Genomic DNA, 21,641 nt, shown 5'->3' with positions numbered 1-21,641 from the left:
ATGGGCAAATCTGACTCAATTCTCTTCTCCAAAAATTTGCAAAGTAGCGGCAATTCGACAAGATGCATTAAAGTCTATGGGCGTCAATTTTTTTGGCACGCAATGCAGCACATCAATTATTTTTGGACGAGCGAAAATGTTTTTCACCCATTGAAGTCTATGGGCATCATTTTTGAGGCGAAATGCAGGGAGAGATTTTTTGATTTATGCTAAATGTCCTCTTTAAAGAAACAGTAACATCCAAAATGAAAGTGTTTTAAAGTAATGAATCAATAATGTAGTGTTGCCCTGCTCTGGTAAAACTCGGGAGTTTGCTTCAGACTATTATAGTTTTTATAAACAAGCTGCTGTATAGACACAGCCATTCAAGCACAAGACAAAAAGTAGGTAACTGATAAGCTATGTAAAATAGCATGATATACTACAAGGTGTATCTATTATATGCGGTGTAACCTGTGCCTTTTCTCCTTTTTCTTTGAATGGCTGTCCACATGGATACACAGCAGCTTGTGTATATAAACTATAGTGGAGTTTCTGAAGCAAACACAGCAGTTTTACCAGTGCGGTGCAAAACTAAATTATATTTTCATTATTTCAAAACACATTCATTTTTTGGTGTTACTGTTCCTTTAAAAGACAGAGCTTATCTGATTCCAGGTCAAGTAGTGTCCTCTGATACATTCATGAAGAGTAAGAGCATTGTGAGCTTCCCCTACCGTGCATGCATAGTTTCTTCCTACTCATTAACATAGCACTGATTATATTTGGTGGCAATACAATTAATATCTTTCAAATGAGCAAGGAAGAGAATAGGGCATGCATGTTTGAAGCAGTGCTGCTTGGAGATTGGAGATTGCTTGCTGATTGGAGTGATTTTGTTGACTATATTCAATAATATACAAAATCTCAGGACAGCATGTGGACAGTTTTTGAAAACTAAAACACCTCTTTAATTCCTATTTGCATTATGTTTTGAAAGCTACAAACTCTAATACTTACTTAACTTTACTTTACTTTGTCCCAATTGCTAGTAACAAGATAATGCACATTGACTTCAAAAGTTATGCCAAATATGTTAAGCCACATAAGATCACAGCAATTTTCCAAATAAGTCTTATAATCTGCAATAGAAGGTAGTTTATTCAATATACTTTTAATAATGATATGATTACTTACCCGGAAATGGTTTTCACGTATTGAACCCTTAGCTAAAAACATCTTGATGTTATCAGCCCTTAGATGCTCATAAAATGTTTCCTCTAACTGAAAGCTGTCTATCAGATCACAGCCAACATAAAGGTTGAAGTTTTCACCCAACAAGTGAACTGTAATATTTTTCCAGTGAGAGTCTGCCAGGTCAACATCCTCTAAGGATATAACATTCTGAGATCCATCAACCCAATAAATTAGATCCAAAGTATTGGCTCGTCCATTTGAAACAAGCTCAAAAAGTCTGTTGGAGATACCAGGACCTTCAATTGCAATTAAAGTCCCTCTGTTGCGCTTGTCTTGTCTTATCGTGGCTGTAAGAATAAAGCCTTCATTCTGTTGAATCAGCTCTGTTATCTGCTTCATCTTCTCACTATTGACAGGAGGGATGTGATCAAACCGAAGGAATCGGAATGCTGGAGAGCTGGATTCATGTCCACGAAATATTTTAGCTCCAATTGTCCTTTTATTTATGTTACTGATTTCAAATAGATCAAAATTTGTTTCATCCTCTTTCTCTTCATCTGAAAACACACAACATTGGGAAAGATTCATGATATTTTATTGACTTAACATAACAGTTTGATAGCCAAATATCTCCTATGAGGCAAATAATATGCCTATACTGTACAGTGACTGAATAAGTGGTAGAACAAAGCTAAATGTAGTGTAATATTTTAGAGAAATGTATAATTTGGCCTATGTTTGGTAGGCCTCTGGGTTATAATATTTTAGCTGCAGGAACTTCCACCAAGTTCCAAGTCTTGAACTGCTCTGAACTTCAACAAAGAGATTGTATGCTACTTCCACCTAGATTTACTGTATCTAGGTGGGAAATTGCCATTCACTTTTTATAGCAACATTTTAAACATGTTAATCTCCAAGCTGTATATGCCTACTTCATAATAAACAAAAATTGACACAACAAAACATTCCTGTCTTTACAAGTCATTTTAAAGGGATACTGTCATGGGAAATTTTTTTTTCAAAATGAATCAGTTAATAGTGTTGCTCCTGCAGAATTCTGCACTGAAATCCATTCCTCAAAAGAGCAAACATATTTTTTTATATTCAATTTTGAAATCTGACATGGGGCTAGACATATTGTCAATTTCCCAGCTGCCCCAAGTCATGTGACTTGTGCTCTGATAAACTTCAATCACTCTTTACTGCTGTACTGCAAGTTGGAGTGATATCACCCCCCCCCCCCAACAGCCAAACAAAAGAACAATGTGAAGGTAACCAGATAACAGCTCCCTAACACAAGATAACAGCTTCCTGGTAGAACACTCAATAGTAAAAACCCATGTCCCACTGAGACTTCTTCAGTTACATTGAGAAGGAAAAACAGCAGCCTGCCAGAAAGCAGGCACAAGTCACATGACTTGGGGCAGCTCGGAATGTCTTCGCCGCACTTCGCCAGGCAAAGTTTCGCCAGTGTGCCGCTAATTCACTAAAATCCGAAGTTGCACTCAGGGAGGCGAACGGTAGCGAAGTTGCGCTAGCGTTAATTTGTCAAGAAAAAGCAAAGTTATGCTAGCGATGCCTAATTTGCATACGGCACCAAGTTAAAGTACAATGGACGTATATGTAGCAGCAAATACATTACACTACAAAAGCCTGGGAAAGCTTTATAAAATAAAATAGAGGTGTTATATTGCCCTACACATGTGCCCACTGTATAGTTTAGGTGCCATATGTTAGGAAATGTAAGGGGGAAGGAGGATACCCCCAAAAAAATGTACAATCTTTCTCAGCCTATCACCCTTAAAAAGGAAAAGATGCCAGCGTTTTTTGGGACATAGAAAAAATTTCAACTTTTTTTGAAGCAATCCCTATCTACTCTATTGCACTCCCCTGGTCTGAGGTGGTGAAGGCAAGTCTGGCGCAAGAGGTAACGTTCAGTAAAATGGGCAAGTTAGTGAATTAGTGTAGTTACGTCCCTTCGCCATAGCGCAACTTCATCTGGCATAAGGGTGCGAAGTAGCGCTAGAGTAGGTCCACTTCGCTAGCGAATTTACCCAAGCACCCATCAGTAAATCGGCGAAGTAACGAAATTACGTTACGCTGGTGAATTTGCGCTAGCATTAGGCGCTTCGGACTTTAGTGAATTTGCCCCTAGATGTTTGTATTTTTTGTATGTCTGTGCAACAATAAATGTGAACACAAGCGTTCCATGTAATTACATGGCTAATTTTTAAAGGGGACTATTTTTAGTCAATAGACTCCCTGAGGCAAATAAAACATATTTGCAATCGCATCCAGCCAGACCCCCTCAGCCTATACTTTCAGTTTCAAAGCATTAAAGTGATACTGACACTAAACATTAAAAGTTACCAATAGGTCGTGATGTTTTTCGCTGATAGTTCTGCTTTTGTAAGTAATTGTTATTTGAAGTTCCTAAACCTGACTGTCCCTTCTTAACCTGTCAGTTAAAGTTTCTAATGCTAACGGACTACTGCTGCACAAATATGGCAGCACCTTCATACAGGAACATGGGGATCATGTTATGATATATAATAAAAAAAGGTTATTTTCTGATTAGTATCTGAGTCAGTATCTCTTTAAGCAGATTGCTGGCCCTGCCCCCTCCAATAAGCCATTGGCATTTCCCACTGGCTCAGTGAGATAACAGTATACATAAATCCCCAAAATACATCTAAACCCTCCAAGCCATCAGCAACCTGAGATAACCCCACCCACTCCCCCAGATCAAAATGGTGATCAATATATATCAATGGTGATCAATAAGGCAGCTTAGCCATGACAAGCACAATGTAAGGCCATCATGTAGGCCAAAGAAACAAGAAGCAGAGCATCTTATGAGCAGAGTGGGAGAGAGTTTTGACTTTGTAGTCAGCAATAAAGGAAAGTGTTCAAAGCTTATTTGAGATGTTTGTATTTTTGTCCTCTGATAAAATGGCTCTGCATTGGTTGTCATCATTTTCAGACAATGGTGTAGAGTGTGGTGGGAACAAACAGCAAATACTAATCAGTATAAGTGTAGTGTTCAGGTTTCCCATTCTTTGATGAATATTCTACAGTCCAAAAATGCAAGTTTGTATTCTTTAAGATCTTCCATTGTGAACTTAATTTTTTTTTTGTCAATAGAGTTATGGAGGTCTATTTATTAAAGGTTGAGTTTCTCTGGTAGAGTTTTAAAGGACAAAACCCGTTTTGCTGGTTTTCGATTGATAATCCAATAAATAGTTTTTCAGTTTTTCAGGCGACAACTTGATAAAGTTGAGTTTTGCAAGCGGACTATAAATCTTTTCTTGTAGCTGCTAGTAGGATTCCTCTTGGGTTGTTTATATGTATTTGAATCACTACTGAATTACAGTAGCATGGCCACTTTGGAGTGATATGGTGTGTTCAGTACATTGAGTTGGTACTATGAGAATTATGGCAGCATTGTGACTGGTCCACACTTCTAATTGTATCAATTATACCAGCTGCTTTTAGTGAAACTAATGGATTCTGCTCAGCTGGGCCAAAGATAAGAAATGTAGTGTATTAATTTATCAAAAGTTTGCAGAGTCAGTGACCTGGGAGGGAATAACCCAGAGCTGCTTTAGAAAGACATAACAAGGTGAAAAATTAAACTAAACTTCAGTATTAGAAAAACAAGTCACAAGTATAAAATAAAAAGCAAGTGAAAAAAGTTTCCTGGTGTCCTAAATGAAACCAACTGAACTGAAAAAAGTGTTGGAAGGTGAACAATCTCTTTAACATATAATAAATAGTGGAGGGCAAATCTGACCCATTTCGCTTTGCTGAAAATTTGCGAATCTGCGAAAATGTTGCCAAATGCATTGAAATCTAAGAGCACCAAAATGACATGCAACATTTTTTTTCACCCATTGGAGCCTATTGGTGTCTTTTTCACAGCAAAACCTGGTAAAATTTCCAAAATCACTAACAATGAGATCATACACAAATCAAATAACACAAGAGTCTTATACTGCTATGTTATATCCTGCATATGTATTACAATATACTCTGAATTTGTAACTACCACCATTGTGACAATCTTAGTTTTTTGCTTTTGCTTTAAATCTGTGATAGTTTTACTTGAGTGCATTGCTGGTAGTTAAATAATGCCATGAAAATAAGATGAGGAATTAAAAACTGTATGAATAGAAGGAAAGTGAGATGATTACCTTGACCAGAGATAAAAACACTGAATGATATCAAGATGAGTAGGAACAACAATTTTCTCCGTAGCATAACTCCTAGAAGAGAAAAACAGTATAGAAGGAAATTATAAGTAATGTTCCAGTGTCTGCCATTAAAAAAGCCAATTAAAATAAACACAAAAAAGTTTCAAGAATAAAATTTTAGATTTATTCTTTGCTTTACAAACAAAGCTAATAAAACACAGTAGGAAAAACTGCACTTTTTTAGGGCCAAGATCATTTGACAAAATCCACCAGTTACTGAAAGTATTAGATCTATGTACTGAGTTTAAGTGTATTGCACCTTACCAGAGCAAAACTGACCCGACAGAGGAGAGGCCTGTAAGTACAGTTACATTAAAGAAGAGCTAAGTCTTAAAGAGACAAAAAGAAGGAGGGTCCTGTCCCATAGATCTAACTTTTTATTGACTTAATCTAAGTAATCTTTATGGTATGAGATGCAGAATGCTTGGGAACTGGCATCACCACACCTTAAGTCCATTAAGAAACATTTAAACTTTGGTTTGCCACCAACATGGATTCTACCTTAGTTACAATCAAGGCACTGTTGTATAGTTAAAATAAGAACTCCACTTTACTGCAATGGGTTTCTGGATAATAGCACATATACCTGTATTACAATCTGCACATAAAATGGAAAAAAAATTATGGTTCAGCCTCCAGATACAGTTCTACACTTGAAAAGCTATTGAATGCTAGTGACATGCCAGTCCATTGCACATCACCAGCCATTCTTTCCTTCTGTAGAGTGACAATTAATAGGACCTGGAAGAAAAATAATAGTGCCTCCAATTGTAGATGCCCCAGTTCTGAAACCATATCATAGTAAAATGGAACAATTACTAATAAACCCAAGATGCTGGTAAAATTCCAATGTTTTTCCCTTGTATCCACAGTCCTTAAATTGCAAAAATAACACTGAATAGGTTTTGTAATTTAGTCTATTCACAATAAGGCCTAACCAAATTTCATTGAGAAAAACTGGCATTTCTCCCATCCTAAAAAGCAAACTTGATGTGCTTAATTATGCAAAATACGTAGGGTGCATTTTATGTGCTGTTATTTCTTTGCTGAGTGAATGGGAGCTGAAGAAAACAGACATTTTATTCCTCTTTCTGCTAAGCAAAACAGGCGTGGTTGATAAGTTGCATTTTCAGACATTGTTGAGATCTGTAGTTTTGATTTGTTTACTACTCTTTAATTTAACCGGCCACACCAAAAATATTCATCATTTGGCCAGACCACTAGTTGAGTAGATCTTTGACAAATCTGCCCACCCAAGTGTTGACCCAAAATAGGTTGATCCAAATAATAATTGATCCAAATATTTGGCCCTGGAATAAAGCCACTGGCTTTAAAATTAATTATTGGTTTGTATGATTCCTTTTAGTTGAAATTGGGCTGCTTTAATTGAATACCCAGATTTTGTTCTACTATGATCACTCCAAAAGTGACTATATTAATGAGTCAAAGCTTTAACTGTTTTCAGTTAAGTGTTGTTCCATTTGGATGGTCATTTGTTTTAAAATTTTCAAAAAATGGAAAAATATAAAATAGATGTGATTTCATTAAACAAAACTGAAGATTGACTCTCTATTTAAAAAGCATAGGGGTCTATATATTAAGAGTTTTTTTTAAAGGGAAAAACTTAAATTATTAGAGGAAAAACTCGAATTTTAAAAGGAAAAACAAAACTTGAAGATTTATTATGCTCCAAAGCTGCTAAAATTCAAATACAAAATACTTCAGCTAAAACCTGTCAAAGTCATGTCAAAGTCAATGGCAAATGTCCTTTTTATAATTGGAAGATGTTTTTTGCCTTCATCTTTGAGGGTTTTAGGCTGTCTGACACTGGTTTCCGTTTAAATACTTGAAAAATTCAAGGTGTTTGGGTTAAGCCAAATCATGGTTGGGAGTTAGGTCAAATTTTTATAATAATGAGAAATTTAGTTTTAATAAATATACCCCTTACAGTTATAGTGAGATAAATATTAATATACCTCTGAACACATAGTATATGCTTCGGAGGAAAATATTATATTAAGTAATTATAATGAACACATTTGAAACCAGTCTTGTCAAATAAAAATGCTTGCTTTTTATTATTTATTCTTAAACATTCAAAAAGGGTTTTAATATGTCTTTACACAATATATGAGGATGAATGTACCTATATTGGCCATTCTGTATATTAATAGAGTAGTTATTAATAGTTCTTCCTCTATTTGGCTAAACAAAATGATCTATTTAATGTTTTTGTAAGTTCCCTCTTTACAGGGGGAGGACATGTCAGTGGTATCTACAAATGGACTAAACAATTAAATCTCTGTTAAAGAAATAAAAGCTTACTCAGAAAATTAGCAACTGGGCAGAAACCAATGAGTCTAGATATCTGTCCAATCTTTGCTTTTATTGTTTTACTTGCAGTTGGCTGAACAAGAATTCTTTATAAACATGCTTTGATAACTATTCTGGGTTTTACTCAGAACAATAGGAAAAGGAACACAATGAAGAGTGGTATTGATATTATTGCAATGCAGTGTATTACTTAAGTTTCTCTTCAATACAAAAATTATATAAAAACAAATCAAATTAAACATTTTTCTTTTGATTATGCTAACAAAATGCATTTAATAGGCATTTAAATACAGTTCTATTCAAGCATTTTTCAATATACGGATTATTTTTACTAGCAGGTGTAAGGTGTTAGTTTTAACACATTTTCTTGTTATGACCCATGGTCTGGAAATAGCTGTAAACATGAGGCCTGTAACTGCAAGAGATGTGTGAAATACTGCAGCGGCCTATTGGCTCTAATTTTCTCATGGGAAAATCAATTATGAATCATCCTTTATGTATACAATTCCCAATCATGGAAAGAAGTTAAAACCAAGAGTTAAGCTCTACATATGAACAGAGGAAGCATGTTCTGACAAAGTGTCTCAGGAAAAAACAAAGGTGCTGAATATACACACAGATGGGTGGAATCTGTATGGCTACATACATGACATGGACATAAATGCACTGATCTAACAGAAAGAATTAATGATCCATGAATCTCCTCAAAGGTTGAATTAAAGTTGTTATGTTAATGGCCACACAAGAACAAGTGAGAATGGAGCCTGGTCAGAAATAGCTTAATAGCCAGATTTACACAAAGCCAGCAAGTATTTAATGGGGCAAATTCACTTTGCAAGGATCAAATTCGATACCACTACACTAATTCACTAAAATGCAAAGTTGTGTCTCAGCAGCCGAACACGGGCAAAGTTTTGCTAGGGTTAGCATTTCATAGCAAACTTTTGCTAACAGAAATAAATATAAAAAAAATGATCTAGGGTCCTGTGGTCCACTTCCTCTGCCGGTGCCCAGTGTCTGTTCTCCTTCAGATGTAACGATCAAGTAATATAAATATCAATGGACCAGCGCTCAAAACTGCTTGAGGATAGACAAAAGGGACAATTGACTAACATAGTGTAGTATTTGTTTCTGGGTGGTCACACACTCTATAAAGGGGGATACTCCTTCTCCTTCACCTTTAAAGTTGTTAAGATTACTTTTTATCCAACCAGTGTGATTTTTTAGGTGGGTATTTACCAACATTTAAATTTCTTATGGCCTTCAGGTATAGTGCTGGCCTTCGCAGACAGTCTACTCTTTTCCCAATGTTCCAATGGCTCTATAGGAATGCGCTTACGCTCTTCTAAGCACATTCCTATTGTAACAACTACAATAAAGGCACATTATTCACTATGCATTTGTAGAATTATATAGAGGCCAGTTCTCAGTGACTTAAGGGAGAAAAGAACAAAGGAGAAAACAAGGCAGATTGAAGAATGCCTTGTTTCCTAAATTAGTTTAAGTGACTCATTATCTGCTGTTGATATTTGGTCTACCAAAGGATCTATAATGCATGCTTAGTTCAGCAGTTCACTGGTGCTGAATATGCAAAATATATAAAACTAAAAATATGCTGCAAATTCTTAAGCTATTTTTAAAATGGCAAGATTAAACTAGAACAAGAATTTCATGAAACACAAAACTCAAATAGCAAAACAATGCCTCGGGTTCTAAATAACTTTATCAGTAACTGTAGGTATCTTTGTTTTAAGGCTAGAAAATTCTTAACATTTTGATTGCACAACCATAAGCAGACAAGCTGAATCTCTTTCATTGTAGCTTTTTCTACAATAACATCTCTACAAATTAAGACACCTAGAATATTAGACTTTTAAAATAAAGTAACCTAAATTTTAAGCACATATAGCACAGTTAGGGGCAGATTTATTATCTACTATTCAGGTTTCGGTATAATAATGTCATGTTTTTCACTTGTGTTTACTGGCATTTCATATGGGATTTTTCTACTCATCAAGTTTTTAGTTGGCAAGTAGGTAAAAACCTAGAACAAAGAAAAACAATGCCAGAAAATACCAGCTTAGTGTTACAACACTTTACAATTTTTTTTTTATTTCAGGCTAGTAAATAGTTTGCCTTGCTACCAGTGGCCAACCAATGCAATTGATTTAATCAATAGGAAAGAAAACTTAACTTAAACATACTGTGGCATAAGGATTAGAAGAATAATCATGGGGAGATATACCCCTCCCAGAATGTTCTATGAGGTAGTGTAGAGGTAAATTAAAATAAGAGCCTATTCAGTTGTTTGGACAGATTAGCCCTCTCCAGTAATTAAATGGAGTGCGGCCTGGCAGTAACTCAGTCTGACCTGGGAGTGGAATGTGCAGTTGTAGCTGCTTGGATAGTTGGAAATAACAATAAAGACTGTTGGTGGGATAGTAACATAGGTGTTGGAGTAGAGTAGGGGTGGAGTAAACAGCCCCCTAGAATTTTTATTCAGGCAGGCAGGCAGGACACAGGAAAAGGTTTGCTGATGCCGTGCATGCAGCATGGCACAAAAAACGTATCTCCCCTCCCAGTCCAATGATCCTTCTCGGCCCATGGATTGTAATATTAATTTTGTTGGATTGATTTTTGCATAAAGAATGGTTGAAAATACTTCCCTGTTAGTAGGACTCTCAGTTGTTTGCTTCACTGATGAATCAGATAAATTAATGTTCATTTGATTTTGTTTGGTTATGCTGTGTGAATAAAACACAGGCACAGTCCTGCTTGAATGTTTACACCTGTCTTTTGCTACTACTGTCAGCTGAATGAATTCCTCCACAAAATACAGACATTTTGAAAACCTTAAAAAAGTAAGGAAACTTAGCTTACTACACCTCTACACTCAAAGACATGTAGTATCCATCTGCCCAACCCCAGCAACTACAAATTTTCTATTAAATTTTGACCCTCTTTTTTAAATACCACTTCAAACTTTTTTCAGCAAACCTATTACCTCCATTGGTAATGCTGCCCTTTCTGTCGAATGAGCAAAGTTTTCAGGGGAACACAGCTTATTTGCAGATTTCCCAACTGCAGGAAATGTGGGAGCAGCAAGAGCTCACACAGGCCATTTAATTCAGCTATTTCAAGATTGATTACTATTGTTTTTGTAAAAGATGAAAGTATTTTTGAAATGATGGGAAATCAACATATACTGGTTCCGTTCTTTGCTAGTGAGAAGTGAAAGAATCTGTTGTTTCAAAATTGCAAAACCAGAAGCATGAATGTTATTGCTCAGTATAATAGTCCCAAAGAGAATTACTTGACTACAAATAAGTGATGCAGAAAGATCTAGAAAATATGATAAAACACCCAAGAAAGAGGTAATGTGTATTATTTTTGTAAATGTGCTCTTGAAATAGTTTAGGCTTAAAATAACTGTGGGTAATAACCATATCAGTTAATGTTTTCTTGGGCTAACAAATGGGGAGAGAGAGAGGATAGAGATGATTTATGATAAGAACATAATGCAAAAAATGCCAATACAAAATGTGTCTTCCAATAACCTTTATTTTTTCAGTAGGGGTCTAAGGGATACATTATGGGCCCTGATGAATTGTCAAAATTGCCATTGTTTGCTAATTTGATGAACTTTGCTGGTTTCTGTCTGTGTTGAAATAAAAGTATCAAAGCAGTAAAATAAAAACAATTACATTTCAACAAATTTGACCAAAAATATCATGAAGCAGATGGTCCTTATCGGTTTTCAGCAGCCCCGAGTTAGCAAATAATTGTAATGTTTTATGTTTAAGAGAACTGTGACTCTGGATGCATAGAAATGTTTTGGGTTGCTTTAAATTTGTTGTCATAACTTGTGAATGCATTGCCTTAAAAAAGCTGAGGATCATGAATATATATGTCCATACCCTGCCTTGAGACACCTACTCTGTTGTTGGCTTTATTTTCATGCAACAGTGTGCCACTAAATAATACATACACAATTGGTGCCCTTATAGTTGGGCACAACATGTTGCCCTGTCCTTCACTCTTCGTATCCAGTCACTTATTAAATCATGTCACTTTCACCTAAGGAACACATCCAAGATTTGTTTTCACTGTCTCATCACATCACGTCTAGACTGCTGTAACTCTCTATTAATTGGCCTTCTTCCCAGAGACTGTCACCTCTTTAATCCATAATGAATACTGCCACCAGCCTTACACCTCACCTCAGCAACTATTGCAGCTCTGCAATTCCACTCTGCCAAACACTGCACTGGCTTCCTCTACCTTTCATAATAAAATTCAAATGAATAACCCTGAAATTTAGAGCAGTTCATAATTTTGCCCAACCCTACGGGGCAAATTTACTTATGGTTGAATATCAAGGGTTAATTAACCCTCGCTATTCGACTGTCAAAGTTAAATCCTTCGACTTCGAATATCAAAGTCGAAGGATTTACCGCAATTCGTTCGAACAAACGAAATTCGAAGGATTTTAATCCACCGATCGAACGATTTTTCTTTGACCCAAAAAAGATAGCAAAGCCTATGGGGACCTTCCCCATAGGCTAACATTGACTTTGGTAGGTTTTAGGTGGCGAACTAGGGGGTCGAAGTTTTTTTTTTAAAGAGACAGTACTTCTACTATCAAATGGTCGAATAGTCAAACGATTTTTAGTTTGAATCGTTCGATTTGAAGTTCAAGTCGTAGTCGAAGGTCGAAGTAGCCCATTCGATGGTCGAAGTAGCCAAAAAAACATTTGAAATTCAAAGTTTTTTTTATTCTATTCCTTCACTCGAACTAAGTAAATGGGCCCCTACATTTTGAACTTCGATACTTACCCAACTGCTTACTACGCTCCTCAACTCTTCTCTCATTACCTCCTCACATGCTCACATTCAAGACTTTGCAAGGACTGCACCCCTCCTCTGGAATCCTTTCCCACTCTCTGTCGAACTTTCTCCCAACATTTCTGCTTTCTAAAGGTCTCTTAAAACACAATTTTTAGAGAAGTCAACTCTCATTCTGTTTAGCTACCAAACGCAACACCATATGCTACACCTCTCACCTTGTTTATTTCTGATCTTGCCCACTTCCACACCTTGTGCCTCAATCCCTTCCCCTTTGACATTTTAAGCTCTTTTGCAAAAGGCCTTCTTTAGCTTTTGTATTGGTTACTGGTTTGCTATGTATGTCATTTTGTATGTTCTATATATGTAATTATGTATGTTCTTTGTATACACACATTAATTTTACAGCGCTGCAAAACATGTTGGCTTTTTAAAAATACATGTTCATAATAATAGTTCAAAAAAACGTATCATGTGAAAACACTATTGAAGTCTATGGGAAAAAAACTTGAGCTGAATTAGGAGAAAGGAGTTTTCACATGATAAACCATGAGATAACTTTTTCTCACTAAATTGAATCTGGACCAATATCTGGGTGACAATATTTTCACATTATATGTAATAAGATCGTCACCATCAATTATTCTGCACCTCAAGAGGGTCAAATTCTATCTACTGTAACTCTAGCTACATTCAATTATACCCATAATGTCCATGGGGTATATTTATCAAAGAGTGAAGTTAGAGATCACCACAGTTCAATGAGTGAAATTCCTCCACACTCCACATTCATTTCTATGGGATTTTTATCAATCGGTGAAAAGTGAAAATTCACTCTTTTAAAAAAAATTTCACTCTCACTGACTGTGGTCATCTCTAACTTCACTTTTTGACAAATATACCCCTCAAGGATAGTTAAATGAGCTGCAGATCAGTAAGTAGAGTTCTAAAGACCAAGTCAATGTGTAGAGATGAAAAATACTGTCAGGTATTATACTATGTAATATGATTGATGAAGATACTGTATTCACCAAGGATTTTGGTGCAAATAAATGTCTATGTTTTGTAGACATCTGCTATGGTTTAGCCTCAGTCAGTTGGGAACTAAAATGTCAGTTTCTTTCAATAAATGAGTTTATTAGAGGGTTTGTAAATCTTTCCCCACTCCCCTGAATATAATTTTATTTGAAGTCTTTCATCATTGCAAATGCCCAAAGGAGGGAAACAGGTGTTATGTGCACCAGTGTGTAGGCTAAATACAATCAGAGCACTTTAAAGTTCACTAGAAAAGAACTTGAGATACAAAGGACTATGTTACACATTCATTCCTTCTGAGCTGAAGGCAATTTTCAGCAAAATTTTCCCCAACCATACATAAGGCTGTCCATAATTGGCAATCACTAGAACAAATATGCAGAATAAAAAATCAAAGCAGTAAAAAGTTCCTACAGCATTCATATACATACCATTTAATCCCTTTGATCTTTGCAACAAAGACATACTACATTTGCATTACACTTCATCTTTTTCCTAACAAAGCACCTACATAATCTTAGAATATTATATTTAAGGAATATTTACATCACAAGGCACAAGAGTTCCCAAAATAGTATATGAATTTGATGTAACACAAAGTTATTATTCTAAGGTTTAAAAACACCCAAATAAGTAAATAAAGGATCTATAAATACACATAACATTTAGTTTATACATATTTAATTTCAGAAAAGCAAATAAAGAAAACTTGAAATGTTTTAGTTGGAAGATCGTTAATCACATGGTCATTAATACTCATAAAGAAAGCAAGTTGTTTTTGGTTGAATTTTATGAATGTAAATTTATTGTTGATAATTACAAAAACAATTGAACAAAGGGAGTTATAAGTAATATGAGCTAATTTCTTCTGCCAAAATGATTACATTCTGATTCAACAACTTGGCACATAAACACATGTACACGTGTTAAATTGTAACAAAAGAAACCAGTTAGCTCTGAACATCTGCCAAGTCAGATCCACCATCAGATCTTAAATCTTAAACTTTATCGTTAGAATTAAAGGGCAGTGGAGGTAACTGGCTAGAACGTTTTTTAAGAATTTTAAATTCTTAAAGATCATAAATAGTGTATTAGCAATTATGTTGCTTGGTCAGGCTAATAAATGATGTGCTTTTTAGTTTTCAGTATTCTATTTTATATAGTAGCAGTGCAAACATTATTATCAAAGTAAGAGAAATAACAGCATTGTGAAATGCACAAATATGATCCAGAAGGACTGGACAGCCATGTCATGCAACTAAACATGATTTTTTTCTTACTATTTATTTAGGTATATATACATGTGGGGGGTGTAAAGAGTTAACCTCTCCTACTGTGGGAAATCCTTTGTAATATAGCATATGCCCTGTGGGTAGGATGTGTTTCAGGGGTATTCCCTATTCTATAAATGGGAAGTGATCCCATAGTGTTTTTCTATGGATTCCACTATACTGAGGGTGTGGGTGTTGTTAAACAGATTGATGCAGCAGGCTTCAGTGGAAAAGGACCTCATCCTAATGTACGGAGACCATTTTTGGGAATGAGGGCTTTGATTATTGTTAGTCTAGTGTCTGTCATATCTCTCTGCAACAAGGATGGACAGTGTGTATGTTTAATAACCAGGGTGACACCTGCCAAAATAGGGGTTGTAACATGTAGGAATTCAGTTCCTTTGAGGCACCATTAGATATCCGGTTAGATGGGGCTAAACACCTGTGGTGAGATTATCCAATAAAGAAACCATCATATACCTCCACTGAGTACTTGATTTTTGATTTTCCTGAACGTTACCTCTATCGCCAGACTTGCCTTCGCCACCTAAGACCAGACAAAGGATAATCAAATAGAGGGGTTGTCAAGCCCCTAAAAATTAATGAAAAAATTTACTTTCTCCCATTCCTCGCTACCGTGTTTACATTTTTAATTTGACAGAGAGCAAGGAACAAGAAATGTGCAGAGAAGCACCCAGAGATGATTACTGCATCTGACAATTAACTTACTGCACAGTCCCTCGTCCATATGATGTAAATGTTGTATCTTATTAGAAAAAGCATATTGGGATGCAATTTGTACAGTAGTGCATGTATGAGAGCAAACAGATGGCTTTAAATTCACTTAATACATTACCCCTACAGATTTAAAGAGGACCAGCATGACTGGATCAAGTGCAGAATATAATTTGTCTGCCAACTAGACATTGATCACAGTCAGTAACTAGTTTTAGCAATTTCATTATTGTAGGAATGCTGAATCATAACTAAAATTCACAAGAAATTCACATTCCACAAGACTTAAATCACCCACTGTGCACTTGCCTTAACTCCAACCTACCACTCCTGATTCTTATGTTTGACTGCTGCAGGCATCAGCAACAATTTAACATTATTGCAAAGCAACACTCATCATAAAGCTTTAAAAAATTAAATCTAGACTATGATCATGTCAGTTGCTGAGTTTTCTTGGTAGCACAGAGCACAGCCAGACCCCCAATAAAATTGCTCTCTGCATGAGCAGAGTATGCCCTTATAAACACGAGGGGCATGCTGTTTCACTTCTATATCTTCTTAAATGACCCCATTTGTGTTTTTCCAAAGTCTTAAAATGTCATCACTGGGGGTTACGGCTATATATGTATTATTCTAAGAATCTGACATACCATGAACAGTATGTGACCCCACATAAGTTGTATAAATCAGAAACAATTAAACAGATTTACTATTGCTCCTGCATGCAAATATTATCTGTCAATTTGAACACCGAGGGGCTACCAGTGAGTCATTCCATGAACAATGGTGCTCTATGGGAAACTCTAATGGCTACACATGAAAGAAGAATGACCCTGAGAATTTTGCCTTTTTTGGTCTAGAAATAATAGAGAAAGTATTTATATGGCTCTCTTGGTAGCCCTAAACACAGAGACAACTGAACTCGAAATGCTGTAAAATGTAGTTGCTCCTTTCCAACAATTTTAGATACATTAGTGCTGACCAAGATATTTTGGGGTCATTGGGTTCTGTAACCTTAAAGGTCCCTAGAGACTGGCTAAGGACAGTACATATCTGTAGATGTAAATTCCTTTTTAAACAAGTTATATTGACAGTGAAACCCCACCCTTCCTGGGTCTAACGATAAGCTGCTCAAATACAATGGGATGCTGTGCTGTCTGGCTTGAATTAGTGTCCAGCTACAGGCAAATTGGATGGAATTATTGTTGCATTGCTTAAATTTGGAAAATAAATAAGTTAATTAAGTTGTGCTGCTTCCCTTTCCCAAAGTGGCTGCACCCTCCATTGCCTACCACTAGATCTGGCTGCTGCTAATAATGACAAATCAATTTACTGGTTTTTTTTTTTTGCAACAGTAGCACACAGAATAAAGCAATAACACACCCTCTATAATACACTAAGGAATCATTATCAAGCAGCATGATTCGGCTATGAAAAGTGCAACACAGAATTTCCATTTCTAGAATTGTTATGTAAGTGGAACTGAAGCTCAAACACCTTGCACCCAACCTTACTCATGAGCAATTTATATTTTACATTTTTATCTTCAGTGCAGATAGTAAATGATATAGCTCCAACTGTAAGTTATGAGAGTATTAGTAATCGCCAAGGAGCAATCTCAGTCTTTTAAACAGGGCAAAGAATTCTGAAATGACTTCTAGTAAACTTATTCAAAGGATGAACCCTCTGATGGACAAGCATAGAAAATATATATATATATATATATGCGCACATCTGTGCATTATTAGCTGCCAATACAACGCAATCACCTTCCTAAAGTTTATATGCAAAGACTAAATAATACAAGAAAAGAACACAACGATTGATCAGCAATAACTGGTAGATGTTACTGCTTATTGATGCATCATTCAAAATGCAGTGACTACAGACCACTGTAGTCATCACAAAGAAACACATTGATCAAAATGCTCTTCATTGTCTGCAGTCTCTTCCCACTCATGAGTGAGAACCACATTGCCTATGGCATACACTGGAGGAGGAGGAGGAACACTTGACTGGGCCACAGACCTAAAGCATTAATGTACTTATGATATCCCATAACGAATTTGGATTTCTTCACTTGGCTGCTATAAAAAAACGATTTGAAAATGCTGCATTGTTTAAAGTGTCCATACATGGGCCGATCTAGTCAAGGATCTGACCAACTGGCTTATAAGCAAAACCGACAGATACCATAAATTGAAACCTACACAGTATGGACAACTTTCTGGTCAAATAAGCTGACATTTGTTCCTCTTCACTGCCTCTTCTACTACTTGCACCATGAACTGACCAACATCCTGCATCAGGAATGAAATATTTACAGCATGGAGATACTGAAAATGGTACAAAATGAGTGGGATGTGCATGGCCAACTACAAAGTACATCAGTAGTATGTGCACAAAGAACTATACAATACTGTACATATGTGTTCACTCCTGGAGGCATTCGTTGATGTTAGGGAATTAGGAAGGAGATACAAATCCTTCCTGACCAAGATAGCAATTGAACCAGTCCCTGTATGAATGTTACTTGTGGTAAAAGCTAGTTTCAGTAATCCTGTATTTTCTTACTTGGTAAAAAGCCACCCAACCCTTTCCTGAAGTTATCTAATGTACTTGCCAGCACAATCACTTCAGAAATATAATTCTACAAATTCCAGCTCCATGGTCCCTGATTGCAAAGGTAGCAATGCACTGTATATGGTTCTAAAGTTACAGATATGGCAACATACATTTTTTGCACATTAATAGTTCTTATTTATGTATGCAGACACAGTGGGTAATTTTCTCTTTTCTCTGCAGTAAGTTGCATATAAAACCACTTTCATCTTTCACTTGCATCCCAATTACATATAGTTGCGCTAAGTTCAATCAGTCTTTTCTGCCTTCCGTTCCGAATTAAGCACTGCTGTGCCTTTTTACGCACATCGGTGAGTGAACCCTGGAACTACCTACTGACCAGGCAGTAATGTCTTGTGTCCTGCGTCAAACACCGCAGTGCAGTTGCACCTAAACAATCGGACACAGATGTTCAACTGATAAAGCTGTTCAGATCAGTAATGAAACATTTTTAATGATTACTCAGCAAGTCCAGTTGCTCAAGATTTACTTCTACTAGCTATACCATGACCTGGATGAATGAAAACCTTCATAGACATATACTGGAGTAGTGCATTAGTCTGGAGACTAATGCACTCCCCCCCCCCCATCTCTGAAATTGTACAGAGGTCTATTGTCTCTCCAAACTTCAAAATGTAAACCCATTCTCAACTTCACTCACATGCACTTCTCAAACCACTGGATATATCCTGGACCAAATGACAATGGTAACGATGGTCTGAAAGTCGGACTGCAGCTCTCTTGCAATCCAGTAACTTTATCACAAGTTGACTTGTATTGCCTTTTAATACTGTTGTGTAAATAATTTAATGTTTTACATAAAACTAGAAACGTAACAGCTGCTGCAGCATTACATAAGGAAGGAATAATGCATCCCCAATGAATATGTATAAGGATATGTAAAGATGTATAAGGATATAAGTCCCCATGAAGTTCCACTGTACAGTTACCGCTGTACATTTTAAGCAGCAAGGATAGGATTGAAAACAAAACATTTCAATATTAAGTGCTAACATCCCTCTATCTAACTTATTGTATGCAGCAGATTGTGAATACAGTGCCCAGATTCTACGCTTTCCTGGAATTGAAGCCATTTTGTCATAGCCCCATTCTGGCAAGGTGCATTTTTTACTTTCTCAGATTTAATGCTTTTCCAGAGTTTACACCGTTTTGATGCAGACCCCTGGGAAACATAAAATTGGGGTATCACTGTATTCATTAAACCACTGTAGTTTACTGTAGAAGTATTTGATCATACACAACAATATTTCTCTGCAATAAAAAATAGAATTGGCATCAGAAGCATTTTATTTGTACACACCTAGCACTTCCAGATAGCACCAAGTCATAACTAGCAATTTATAATTCTATAAGTTTTATGTAGAAATAAACATCAGTCTATCTGAAGTACATTTGCAAAGGGTTAAATTTGCATTTGTTCTACCAGCAATTGGTTAAATTAGTGCTGTGGAACATTGTGAATGCCTTGCTCTCAATGGCTATCACACTGCAGTAGAGTTACGCTAAACTGGCTCCCCCTGCATCCCTTTAGGGCCAACTATGTAGCAGCTTAATAACTCATGTGAGCAGCTAGTCATTCTTCTTCAATTTGGAAGCAATCATGCTCCCCTGGAAATGATTTTTCACAAATCTGTGTGTTTCCAGGCGTGTGTGTGAAGTGGAACTTAAAATACATATAATTCTTTTTCCCACGAATCATTAGCTAAATGGAATTTCATACATTTACACAAAACTTTTAGAAAAGATTGCAAAAGTTATATTCCACTAATAAATGGCTTATTTACTCAGCAGGCAAGAACAATTAAACACAGCAATTATCAAGAGCAGTAGAACAGAAAACAAACCAAACATCTTTATCATCAGAAAATCCAGCAGAAAAATACAAGAAAAATAAATAAGAACCTGAATAAATACATAATACATTAGTCATTCCAACATTGTCTCTGTGGTGCTCAATGATTTACAGATACCAGTGACAGGTACCATGTCACAGCAGTTGGTACATCCCAGCAGCTTCCATTTCTGCCACAGGGGACCACAAACATTCATCTTGCTGACTTACACAATAGCAACAAATACAAGCAGCGCCTGCATAAAGCATAGAGTAGTGCAGAGGTCATTTGTATATTTGTCATAATTCATTCCAGGCATTTTTCAAATAGAACAGCAGCTCAGTGTCACCTACGATGTGTAAATGATATATGATATATCTTACCTGATAAAAAAAAGCAAAGCCGAGTAAAACTTGACTGCCTTGTTTATAGCCCAAGCCAAATATCCGTAATAAAGTGCACAGACGTGACCATGAATTAAAGTTCAAAGTCAAAAGTTTTTCCTGACAGGATAAACGTTATTTCAGGGGGAGCCTTGTCTAGAGTGGCTTGGAACAGGAGTTCAGTCTCTTTATATACTCTGTTCTTCTCTCCATTCTGTCAATCAGTTCCATAAGGAAGCATCTTTAAGAAGTTAAAAAAAAAAAACCTCATCATTCCATAGCTGGGATGACATAATCCTCCCCAGACCTGACAATGTGCTCTAGTCTGGTAGAAGGTGATGCCAAAGTCCGCCCTTTCTGGGAGTCAGACATTCTCCCCTCGCCTGCTGAGGAGGGGCCAAACCAAGTAGGAAAGAAATCGAGTTCCTCATGTTCCCTTTGTGTTTGTGACCAAAAGTGATGGACTGTCAGGGAATTCCTTTCCTTTTAGTAAAGTCCTTTCTTACTGCGGTCAGACTGTAGACTGTCAGTAAGTTGTGGTTTAGAGAAACGACAGAGGCTTGCATGCGAATATCTCATTAGTAAGGACTGGTAGTCTGCACTTTTTAAAAATGAACGTGAAACTCTTTACTTACAATTAACGCTTCATAGGTGTCAGCATCTCTGTTCCCTCTAATAAAATTAAACAAAAACTGTGGTACCATGTTAGCCAGTAGCAAAAATAACAAATAAAAAAACAAACAAGTACAAAAAATATTGTAGAAGTGATACCTATATCGGCGAACAATAAAAATACATTGCAAGCTTTCAGAGCACCAAGGTCCCTTGCAAAATACCTCAGGTGGGGGGGTCCAGAGTCTGGATTAGCTGCCCAGGGTGCTCCTGGGTCCCCCACCCCTGCCACGCTCACTGTAGTTAAAGTGGGGAACTGTGAAACGGGGCTAGCAGGGGGGGGGCTCTCTTTTTACGTTTCTCCCCCTTCTCTTCCTATGTACAAAGAGTAGTAGTCTCAGTATTATTTCAGGTTTCCTTCTCTCTTTTGGTCCTTGGGCCAGTGAGGGTCTCCTGCGGTGCCCCATTGTGAAGAATGGCTTTTTCTTTCTTTTTAACTTTTCCCCCTTCTCTTTTTTTAAC

The 21,641-nt window shown here is 36.5% G+C and overlaps 1 protein-coding gene across 1 annotated transcript in view; it reads right to left on the bottom strand.

Annotated features, from left to right (window-relative positions):
* Positions 1 to 20,817, bottom strand: part of thbs2.S (thrombospondin 2 S homeolog) — a 55,999-nt gene extending 35,182 nt beyond the window's left edge. Inside the window, exons 1-3 of the mRNA XM_018265244.2 lie at positions 20,508 to 20,817; positions 5,370 to 5,441; positions 1,177 to 1,733 (exon numbers count right to left, since the gene is read on the bottom strand). Coding sequence (XP_018120733.1) covers positions 1,177 to 1,733; positions 5,370 to 5,436 — 624 coding nt within the window. The 5' untranslated portion in view covers positions 5,437 to 5,441; positions 20,508 to 20,817. The remainder of the gene's footprint in view (positions 1 to 1,176; positions 1,734 to 5,369; positions 5,442 to 20,507) is intronic.
* Between the last annotated feature and the right edge of the window lie 824 nt (positions 20,818 to 21,641).

This window comes from Xenopus laevis, chromosome 5S (genome assembly GCF_017654675.1).
Source record: "Xenopus laevis strain J_2021 chromosome 5S, Xenopus_laevis_v10.1, whole genome shotgun sequence".
NCBI lineage: Eukaryota > Metazoa > Chordata > Amphibia > Anura > Pipidae > Xenopus > Xenopus laevis.
This window is presented reverse-complemented; position numbering and strand designations above follow the sequence as displayed.